Below are 12,163 nucleotides of genomic sequence, written 5' to 3' on the forward strand. Positions count from 1 at the left end.
GGCAGCAGAGATGTCTGACTTTGTGACCTTGAGTTGTGAATACTGTTTTCGTGCTTTTGTTTTTGAACGATCTTTCTCTCTCACACACACACGCTGTTTGCTCTCTCTCTCTCTTGTTAAAGGAACAGTCCACTTTCAAATAATTATTCAAATCTCGTCACGCTTCTCTCCTTTTAGGATAAATGTTGATGAAATAACATTTTTTGTGTTAATTAATGATTATGCAGCTTAAAGCAATACACTTGTAATTATCAGGTAACATAGCAAAGCATTACAAACTTAAACATAACATTAAGCTGAACAAACTATAATATTTTCAGTACCATTCACGTGTTTTATTTCCAAGTCAAAATCTTCCAAGATCAGACTCCAGTTCAGCAACCTTCTATTCTTATCATTCATTTTACCCAGAAACACTGATGGATTATGGTCCGTGTAAACCACAAGTGGCTTCTGCGCAGGACATATGTAGTCAGCGAAGTATTGCAATGCTGGCAGCTCTTTCTCAACGGTGGCATAATTTTTCTAATGCGCATTAAATTTCTTTGAGAAATAAGCTACTGGATGTTCAATTTCATCATCATGCTTTAACCATATAACATTCAGCCTGAGACTCATTCCACCGAGATGTAACACTGAGTGTTACAGGAAGTCATTCCTGCCTATGGCCATCAAACTTTTCTAATCTTCCCTCGGAGTGTCAGACACACTGAGCCAATAGGCTGCTCCTGGACTTATTTCCACTTGCAAAGATTAAATTATTATTATTTAATTATTGATGGTTTTATATTGGTATATTTCTACACTATTCTTGGTTGGTGTGGCTGTAACAAAACTCGAGTTCCCTCAGGATCAGTCTGCCTGTCTGTTCTACAGGTTCCACAGTGTTAAAATGAGAGAACAATAGCTGTAGCTTTTATCCGTCATCTTTACAAATCTACATACGAATTATCACCGAATGTAACGTGTCATGAGGGGTATCATCTTCAAATGAATAACCACATCACACCCAGGCAAGGGTTAACACATAAGTGGTCTCTGCAGGATACCCCAAATCAGATCCACTCCTATGGGTTAAATGAGGTGACAACCACACATTCGATGTACGGTGAATCGATAATTTGTCCACCCTTGTGGCAAAGTAAAGTTACAAACAGTGACCCTTGGCCACTGGTTCCCTGGTTTCGATTCTTCCATTTTTCCTCCTTCGTCTCCGTCTGACTCTGAGTGTCTGTGTCCTCGGTTAAAACTAAACAAGCTGCGAGTCAGACTGATTCACCTTCGGAATCTCTCTTAAAATGACAGTCCATATCAAATGAAACCTAGGGATTCATAACAATGGCCACTCCCCACTATGAACTGACTTGTGTTCCAGTATTTGGGATGACTGAGTGAATCCTTTCCCACAGACTGAGCAGGTAAACGGCTTCTCCCCAGTGTGAACCTGCTGATGTCTCTGTAGGTTAGCTAACCGAGTGAATGTCTTCCCACAGACTGAGCAGGTGAACGGCTTCTCCCCAGTGTGAACTCGCTGATGACTATGTAGGTTGGAAGAGTGAGCGAATCTCTTCCCACATTCTGAGCAGGTGAATGGCTTCTTCCCAATATGAACTCGATGATGTCTCTGTAGATTGGATGACTGAGTGAATGTCTTCCCACATTCTGAGCAGGTGAATGGCCTCTCCCCAGTGTGAACTCGCTGATGCACCAGTAAGGTGTATGACTCAGTGAATCCTTTCCCACATTCTGAACAGGTGAAAGGCCACTCCCCAGTGTGAACTTGCTGGTGTGTCAGTAGTTGAGATGACCGAGTGAATCCCTTCCCACACTCTGAGCAGGTGAATGGCCTCTCTCCAGTGTGAACTCGCTGATGACAAAGTAGGTTGGATGAGTGAGCGAATCTCTTCCCACATTCTGAGCAGGTGAATGGCTTCTCCCCAGTGTGAACTCGCTGATGACTCAGTAGATGGGATACCTGTCTGAATCCCTTCCCACATTCTGAGCAGGTGAACGGCTTCTCCTCAGTATGAACTCGCTGATGACTCTGTAAGGTGGATGACTCAGTGAATCTCTTCCCACAGACTGAGCAGGTGTACGGCTTCTCCCCAGTGTGAACTCGCTGATGTACCAGTAAGGTGGATGACCGAGTGAATCCCTTTCCACACTCTGAGCAGGTGAACAGCCTCTCCCCAGTGTGAACACGCTGGTGTGCCATTAGGTCAGATGACTGAGTGAATCCTTTCCCAGATATTCAGCAGATCACCAGCCTCTGCCCAGAGTGAACTGGTGTGTCCACAGGTGGGAAGACTGACTGAATCCTTTCTCACACACAGAACAGGTGAATGGCCTTGCCTAGTGTGAATGTACTGATGTACCTTCAATTGTGATAACCGAGTGAATCCATTCCCTCTATTTGAGCAGGTGAATAGACTTTCTCCTGTGTAAAATGATGGGTTGCCAGTTGGTAAGATGACCGAGTGAATCCCTCCCCACAGTCTGAGCAGGAAGGATGATCGAGTGAATCCCTCCCCACAGTTTGAGCAAGAAGGATGGTCAATTGGATCCCTTGCTCCACTTCTTAAATTTCTGGACAGAAACAACCAAACTGGTGTGCCATGTTTGAACTTCCTGGAGACAAATTCCTTCTTGTTTTTAACCTGTAAAAAGATTTACAAAATCCATCAATGGGTGTAGGACAACATTTCAGATGAGATTACTTGAGTTACCAAGGTTTGATCTGATATCACACTGTTACAGTGAGGTACAACCCAAGTTGGACAGAGAAATCATCTCCTGACTGGGCAGAGGGCTGGTATCTGGAATGACCATCAATTTCCTGATGCTCTTCCTGTTTCTATAAGAATCGAGCATTTCTGGCATCTCCAATTTGTACCTTGGTGGAGTTGGACTCTCTCCATTGGTATTACTCCCTGTTCCTGCTGAGCTGCATGGGTGCCTGGCCGCACAGTAAGAAAAACTGTCTCACGCAATTAGTCTTTCTTGATGTGCATCTGGGATTTTCTTTTATGTATTATAAACTTAAAGTGCCACAGTTTTAATGTCATATAAAAAATTCCTGTTGAGGTGAATGGTTGGTCCGCACAGCTGTTAAAAAGACACAGTGAATTTTTGTAATATTTCACATTCTTGTAGGAAAATTACAACACAGAAACATGCCCTTTGAGCCATCTAGTCTGTGCTGAACTATTTATACAGCCCACTCCCATACCATCCAGGTACCTACATGCACCTCTGAAATGTTGAAATCGAGCTCGCATGCACCAATTGAGCTGGCTGTTCATTCCACACCCGTATGACTGTCTGTGTGAATAAGTTTCCCCTCATGTTCCCCTTATCATTTCACCTTTCACCCTTAACCCATGGCCTCTGGTTGTAATCCCACCCCATCTCAGTGGTAAAAGCCAGCTTGCATTTACACTATCTATGCCCCTCTATCACAATCAAATCTCCCCTCAATCTCCTACAGTTCAAGGAATAAAGTCCTTACCTGTTCAATCTTTCCTTATAACCCAAGTACTCCAGACCTGGCAACATCCTTGTGAATTTTCTCTGAACTCTTTCAAAGTCCTTACATCTTTCCTGTAGGTTGTGACCAAAACTGCACTCAGTACTCCAAATTAGGCCTCACCAATGTCTTCTACATATCAACATCACATCCACCTATTGTTGTCAGTACTTTTGTTCATGAAGGCCATTGGGCTAAAATCTTCCCTTCCGTCTCTATCTAACTGTGATACAACTTTCAGTGAATTAAAGACTTTCTTCTACAACAGGTCCCTTTCTTGTACAACACTCCTCCGTGCCCGACCAGTCACTGTGAAACACCTCCATTGGTAGGTCAGACCAAAGTGCAACAACTCACACTGGTCTGCATTAAATTCCTTGTTCCATTTCTCAAACCATTTTGCCAGCTGGTCCAGATCGCACTGCAAGTTTAAATGCTTTTTTGGCATTGACTAGATGGGCCAAAGAGCCTGTTTCTTCACTGAACCTCTCCGTGTTTCTATGGCAGAGAAGCTGGCCAAACTTGTTTGGAAGGGAAAGGGTAGGATTGACAATTGGGCAGCAGTGGCTGGAGTTTCTGCAGCAATTCAGGACCTGAGTGATTCTGCAGAAGTGGAAGCATTAGAAAGACAGGAGGACACAACTGTGGCTAAAACGAGAAGCCAAAGACAACATAAATGTCAAAGAGAGGGCAAACAAAAGAACAAAAACTATTCGGAAGCTTTGAGAAACCAAAAGAAGACAACAAAAAAATTCAGATGAGCTCAGTGCATGGAATCATGACTTCTAGTCATTAATGGGTCTCGGTACCACCCAACAGTCTGAGGCATTTAGAGTAACAAAATATACAAGGCTTCAATTTACCTTTCAACTTTCATTTTGGCAGGCACATACAAACTCTGCATCCTCAAAAATTCACATCTGAAGGCCTCCCACTTACAGGTACTCCTTTGCCAGGAGACAGCCTGTCCCAAACCACACTTGTCAGATCCTTTCTGATAGCATCAAAATTGACCTTTCTCCAATTTAGAATCTCAACCCGTGGTCCAGTCCTCTCTTTTTCCATATTTACTTTGAATCTCATGGCATTATGATCACTAATTTCTGTCACCAGCCCTGATCATTTCCTAACAGGTTATTGCACACTTCTACATCAGGAATTCTACGTATTGATTTAGGGCACATTTGACAAACTCTACCTCATCTAGTCCTTTACAGTTTATGAGTCCCAGTCAATATATGGAAAGTTAAAATCACTTACTGAATCAACCTTTTTGTTTATTGGCATGGTCTGCAATCTCTCTACAAATTTGATCCTCTAAATCCCTCAGACTGTTGGCTGCAACCAAGTCCCAGTATTGGTTACAATACCTGAATTCCCTACCTGAGCTCATCTGGCTTTCCTACGACGCTTCTTGCGTTGTGATATACACAGCTCAGCACATTCATCATACCAGGCTCAACCATCTAACTGCTGAATCTATCTATGATCTGAACATCTGACTGGTGTCAAGGAAACAAAACCTCCATCATTGTCACAAAAACAAAGGAGCTGATTGTGGACGACAGGAAGAATGGAGACAGGCTAACCCCTATTGACATCAATGGATCTGGGGTTAAGAAGGTGAACAGCTTTAAGTTCCTCGGCATAAACATCACAAAGCACCTTACATTGTCTGTGCATACCGGCTGTGTTGTGAAAAGAGCACAGCAGTACCTCTGTCACCTCAGATAGTGGAAAAAGTTGGAGATGGGGACCAAAATTCTGAGGACTTTCTACAGGGACACAATTGAGAGCATCCTGACTGGCTGCATCTCTGCCTGGTATGGGAACTGTACTTCCCTTAATTGCAGGAAACTGCAGAGAGTGTTGCGGACAGCCCAGCACATCCGTAGTGGTGAACTTTCCACTATTCAGTACATTTACACAGACAGATGTATAAAAAGGGCCCAAAGGATATCAGGGACCAAATTCACCACAACCACAAACTGTTCCTGCAGCCACCATCCAGGAAACGGTACCACAGCAAAAGGAGCAACAGGCTCCGGGACATCATCTTCCACCAGGTCATCAGACTGATTAATTCATGCTGATACAATTGCATTTCAATGTTATATTGACTGTCCTATGTACAAACAATCTATCATAAATTACCATAAATTGCACATTTCACATTTAGATGGAGACATAACATAAAGATTTCTACTGCTCATGTTTATGAAGTATGTATCTAATGAAGTCAATTCAACTTAATTCACCCTCTCCATTATCTGTTTGGTCATTCTGGCTCCCATTCCCGTAACAGCTTATTTTAACCACATCACCCGCTCCACCCTCACTAGCACTAGCATGCCTTACCACTTGGATATCAGTCCCCTCTTGTTCTGTTCCCCTAACTAATGAATCCCCTATCACCCCTTTGACCTTTTTCTGTCAGGTAATCCCCTTCACCACCAGTTTCTAAAGTGGTCTACCTTTTGTTGTGTTTGATGGGCACAAGAGTACTCTGCAATGGCTATTTAACCTCATTCCCCTTCCTGACTCTCTCCCAGTTTTCTGTGTCCTGCACCTTGGGTGTAACTCACCATGTCATATCTATCACCACCTCCAACTCCCGGACGATCCAGAATTCATCCATTTCAGGTTCCATCTCCTTAACGTGCAGGGTGCACATCTGGTAGGTGAGGACATCAAGGACACTGGAGGTCTCACCACCTTCCCACCAATGTCCCCTCTAATTTGTAATGACCAGTGTGCACACAAATCCTGTACTGTGCACTTTTTTTACTCGGTGACATGTGCACAGTAAATTTTATACAGAGAGGTAATTGTTTTCACAGCTAGCAAATCACTGTTGATAAGTACTTTGATCTCTCCTAGATTTGATTGAGTTCATCTGCACTCTCACACAACCTATGTAGCAGGCCTGTAATGGGTAATGAAGGATTTTCTCATCAAAGCTTTTGCATATTGTCCATATGTGGTTTGCTTGCTAAATTATGCTTTAAAAAGTCAGATTTGCAAATATTACTCCACTTCTTCCCACTTACAAATTCTCCAGCACCTCTTGCATTGCCACAATACACACAGGTAACACCAGTTTCTATATTGGGCATAAGATTTCCCCTGAACCCTCCTGAGCAATTGAGGGTATATAAAAAATTCATTTTGAACCTGTGTAACCTCTGGCTAAAAGAATAGTTGGGAGTGAATAGGAATTTTGAACTGAAGTGAACTCAGTCTTCAGCGTTTAGCTAAGACAGACTCATTACCAGTTCTCTGTGGCTTGCAGAGAGACACATTGAGAGCTGATCAGATTATACATTGTATCCTCGTTGTGAGTAAAGGGAGGAGGACTCACTGATAGGGACAGGAATGAACATCTGTTTGTAATTAAGTCAGGGCCTTGCAAAGGGAATAACTGAAAAGGACTGGACAGTCCATCCATCTATAATTAAAACCAAACTCTGTTATCTAAGTAATTAAGTTTTGCATCAACACACTTAGGGTGTGTGCCAGTTCAAATAACATCTTGCAATATTAATGTATGGGATGTACTATGTATAAATATATGGCTGTAACCCAAGTCATTCGACTTGTCAGAAGGTGGCAGTGCTCCCCTTTGACAACTGGGTCTCAAAACTCCTGCAGGCATTTGAATGCACAATAAACCATGGCGTCGATAAGAAGCTGGTCTCCTGAGTTTTATTCAGATTCAACTTTAACATTTGGCATCATGAACAGCATCCCAATATAGGGAGTGCCAAGCAGACGGGCTGAGTAAGCAGCTGGACCACTCTGGGGACTGCGGAGACCGAAAGGGAGCCCAATGGGTATTTGTCACTCACCGTTAGTTCCTTTGGACGTACGGTGCCTCACTCAAGGCTGATCACATACCTTGACAGGATCGGGAAAGAATTTGTTGGGAGATTTGTATAAGGTAGGCAAAATTTTACTAAGTGGCCAGGAGGCAGACATGCCAGGTAAATTCATCAATTAAGCAGGAGGTGCAGGCCGGGTAAATTTATCTCATTGTTAATTGAGCAGGAAGCTTTGTGCCCAATAAATTACATTGGTCAATTGCAGTCAATTGATACAAGTAGGCCAGCAGCAGCCCGATACAATTTGTATAAGAGTTCTTCAGACAAGGAAAAATATTTGTGAATATTGAGTGCAGCGCTGAATAAGAAATTGGAGAACAAAATGCGGCCATGGATGGGGGAGGGTGCAGGAGCCTGGGTTATTACCTCATGAGAACAAGCAGTAAATTTGATTTTTAAAAAGAACTGAGGAAAGAAGTGGAAATTGTTGAAAAGGGAATGGAAGGAAAAGGCAGTTGTAAAGCGGAACTTTGCTGGCTATGCCACTGGTGGCATTGTGGCTTCAGCGTTGGACTTAGAGGCAAGAGGTCCGGAGTTCGAATGCAGCCGACTCCCTTGCACACTTTCATCTGTGCTGGGTTAGAGCTGGTGAACAAAACAACTCACCCAGCAGAAGGCAATGGCAAACTACTGCTCTAACTTGCCTTGTACATGATTTCCCAACACCACACAGTGGCGTAGAAGGAAATCCTTGGCTAACTGGAAAAAATTCCGTATGTGACATACCTTTAAAGTGGAACAGTATATTATCAGCAAGTTGGAGGAATAATGCATGTGATAAAGGGATAGAGTAGTGGTCACCAACCATTTTAAGCCCAAGATCCCCTACCTTGGCCTTAGTAAAATGCAAGATCAACCCAGATCAATTAGTTACACACATGCGCACCAGGGCAGAAAAGACCGGAAGTAAAGCCCCACAACCTGGAAGTAGCAATAATGTATAAACACTGGGGCACCCGCCCTTTTTTTGCACCACAGACCGGTTTAATATTGACAATATTCTTGCGGACCGGCCGACGGGGGATGGGGTGGGTGGGGGTGTTAAACACAATGGGAATACAGCGATACTCGAAACTGGTTCCTTATGTCCAGTCTATTCTGTAATTTAGTTTTCGCAGCTCTCGGCACTTACCTTCTGTCCCGCACTGCTCAAGTTTTCTCCGCTGAAAAAGCTCAACACATTTGCGTTTAAGTGCAGGGTGCTTGGACTCGGGGTACCGAAGCAGTTTGGAGGGCTTCATTGCCTCATTGGACAGCCTCCTGCCCGCCCGCCGCCAGATGCCTTGGCTTGGTTTGGTTGGTCGTGGGTCGGGTGAGAGGACAATGTCAGGACCGGAGGTCCCTGTCCTGGGGCCTCGGCAGTCACAGTCCGGAGAGAGTGACCGGCCGAGCAAGGAGTGTGACAGAGCACGCGCCCACCCCCCCCCTGTAGGACCTATCAGCCGACAAAAGTTTGTTTCAGTAGATCACAGCACGGTAGCTGGTCTGATACCTATAAAACGCTGAGCCCGAATTAGGTCGTCTGCGAATATTTTAGCACTGCATTCCCCACGAACATTCAGTGTGCTAAACAGGTTTAGAAGCAGCACTCCAGGCCAGTAGTGATGGCACTTCCCACCGGCCGCCCGAGGCCAACTGGTGATCTCTGGCACGAGGGTGCCACTGCGGTTCGGCGACTGATGACCTCGCGTGCACTCAAGTTCAACAGTGGGCTGACAGGGAACGAGGAAAGGTGCAGCTGTCTCATGTTGTTTCCTCATGGCCCAGTGGTTGGGGACACTGTGTAGTTACACGCATGTAGAAAGAATGGAACTAAAACCCCACAACCCGGAAACAATCTCTCAACAGTTTCTTTCTTCCTTTCTTTTTCCTGGGATCTACTGGCGAAGTCTCAAAGATAGACTAGTCGATCACAATTGACAGGTTGGCGATCACTAGGATAGAGGTAAGTACTGCAGAAGGAACACCAAAGGTTGGGAGACATTAAAAACAGAGCGTGAATGGGTGGATGGGCGCCGAAAACGACAGCAGGAGAAACACCGTAAGCAAACCGAGGCCAGCCTACATGGGAGAGAAAGGCAGGAACGTCAGTCTAAAGTTAGAACTGATAGGGAAACATGGGATCCCGAACCCGTGTCTGGCATATCGACCCTGTAGAGTTTTGTGGCCTGCTACAGCACTTTCTCAGGAAACCAAGCCTTTAATGATGGGAATCTGTCCACCCAATTTAATGTCTTACTGCTTCAATGCTTACCAACTAAGTTAGCCCACATCATTAACAAATAATATGGATTGGCCAGACAATGACCAAAATCGAATGCAACGAGCTTTAACGTATCATTGGAACACGGCTTTCAAATGCCAATCAACCCCGAAGAGAACTAATATTACAGGTGAATGGAAACTGCCTCTGTCTGTCGATGGAGTAGCACTAATCCTGTGCTGCTCTTAGTTTTCTCTCCCGCTCACAGATTAAATTTTGAATTTCAAATTTTTAATTGCTGATTCTTGAAGGGGAGTGATATGTCTATGTCTACGAGAAGTGGGAAAAATCTGCATGAACCTACTGACAAAGGTAATGAAAAAGGAAAGACGCCGAAGGAAAGATCTGTTGAAATGCCATCATGGGCTGAAGATATTGTTTGGACACTGAAATCAATTCAAGATCAGAATTAGGCAATTAAAGATCAACTGAAAATGAATATAATGAAATGAACTTATTTCTGGGAAATCTTAAAGATATGGAAACTCAAGTTACTAATCATGAAGAGGAATTGAAGTCAACTAAGCAAATACTGTCTGAAACTACAACCCATTTGGAAAAATATCGTTAATAAGATTATTGATTTGGACACTAAGTCTCGCAGAAACAACATATGAATCGTTGGATTGCAATAAGGAGCTGAAAATGGAGACTTAATGATTTACTTTGCTAAGCTCTTTCATGATCTATTTCTGACTATTTCATCACAGCCACCTGCTATTGAAAGAGCACACAGGCTGTCCACTTCGAAATTTAAAGACTCAACCAGACCAAGATTTATTTTGGTTTGTTTTCATCACTTTAAAATTAAAGATCAAATAATGCGACAGGCAAGAAACAGAGTTTTCAGATTCAATGAGTCTGAGCTCCATTTTTACGAAGATTATCCGAAAGAAGTAATGGAACAAAGAGCAAGATTTGCTTTGGTAATGAAACAAGCATATGATAAGAAACTATTTCCCTCTTTGAGTTACACGACAAGAATGAAAGTTTTTCCTCCTAATTCTTCCCCATGTACTTTCTTTGACCCAAAAGTCGAGCTGGATTTTGTCCAGGCTATACCTGTTACCGTCACTAACGTTACTACCGAATGAACTATCTGTAAAGCTGTTTGATTATCTGTATATTACTCACACTACGAAAAGAAGATACATCAAGGCTATTTGGATATTTCATTGACAGATTGATAAAAGAAGAAAAGAAAACCTGCTCATCATTATATCCTATCTGATTTTTTTTGGAAAGAAGATTTACGGATCAAGTTTGACTGTTTAAATGGTTAATTACATATTTGACTGAGAAAAGTGGATAAAAGGATTTGTTCCCTTTATCTAATATTTGGTTTGATTTTTTGTTGTTTCTTAAATTACTAACTGGTAGTTTTTTTTTCTACCAACAGGGTTTCTTTTTATATATTTATCTGGGAGGGTTAAGTTACTATGATTTTACTAATTAATATTTTCATCAATTTAGTTCTGTTAAGTATACTATTAACTTTTTTAAATCTGTTTTATTATAGCGCCCTATAACTGAATTTAAAGTTTTCTTAGGGATTTAAAGCTAAACTTAAGATGGGGCTGGTTTTTCTCTCTAAGAGATTATATTATTTTGATTATTTTTCTGTTTAAAAAAATGATGGAATGTAAACACTCTCCTTTGTTGAGACTTTACTGTCTTTCTTGCAAGGTCATTTTATATATTTTATGTACTGGCTGGGGGGAGGCAGAGACGAGACCAACAGAGTGGCCCATGTCATTGCATCTATCTTAGTTCACTTGCCTTTTTTTCAGGCTTTTGGGAGGGTGGGTGGGTTTAGAGTTAGGAGTTTTTTCCCATTGGGTGGTTCCGGAGCATGTGTGTTTTCTATATGGCTTTATTCTTCATCACTGCCATCTTTGATAATCCCATAATGGTATGCGTTCTTCGCAAGTATAAAGTCAATTACAATAAAATTATAGTATGGCATTTAAATGGATTAATGTAATAAGTTGGAATGTACGTGGTTGGAATCATCCTATTAAATGAAACAAAGACTTAAAATTATTAATCGATTCCAACCTGATATAATTTTTGTTCAGGAGACACATAGCAAGGCAGGAGATCAAAATAGATTTTTTTGCTGGTGGAATGGAAAACAACTCCATGCTACCTCTCAGAGCAAAACTAAGGGTGTGTCTCTCTTTATTAAATCTAATATATTTACACAAGAGGAAATTGAATCAGATTCTAATGGTAGATTTTTAATAGTTAAAGGAGTGTTTGTAACAGAAAGGTTGTTTTGGTTAATTTGTCTGGTCCTAATTTAGATGATCCTTCTTTTTTAAAAAGAATATTTGCTTTACTGCCAGATTTAAATGAGTATATGTTGTTAATGGGTGGGGATTTTAACTTTTGATTAAATCCTATGATTGATAAGAGCTCAACTAATCAACGACTTCCAAATCGTTTTGCATCAGTTATTAACTCTTTTTTGACTGATTTTGGGTTGATCGA

At 42.1% G+C, this 12,163-nt stretch overlaps 1 protein-coding gene across 1 annotated transcript in view; it reads right to left on the minus strand.

Moving 5' to 3' along the window:
- Nucleotides 1-336: 336 nt before the first annotated feature.
- LOC132390284 (gastrula zinc finger protein XlCGF57.1-like) overlaps nucleotides 337-12,163 on the minus strand; it is a 67,029-nt gene continuing 55,202 nt past the window's right edge. The window contains exon 3 of the mRNA XM_059962897.1: nucleotides 337-2,183. Coding sequence (XP_059818880.1) covers nucleotides 1,331-2,183 — 853 coding nt within the window. The 3' untranslated portion in view covers nucleotides 337-1,330. The remainder of the gene's footprint in view (nucleotides 2,184-12,163) is intronic.

This window comes from Hypanus sabinus, unplaced genomic scaffold, assembly GCF_030144855.1.
Source record: "Hypanus sabinus isolate sHypSab1 unplaced genomic scaffold, sHypSab1.hap1 scaffold_830, whole genome shotgun sequence".
In the NCBI taxonomy this organism is placed as follows: Eukaryota; Metazoa; Chordata; class Chondrichthyes; order Myliobatiformes; family Dasyatidae; genus Hypanus; species Hypanus sabinus.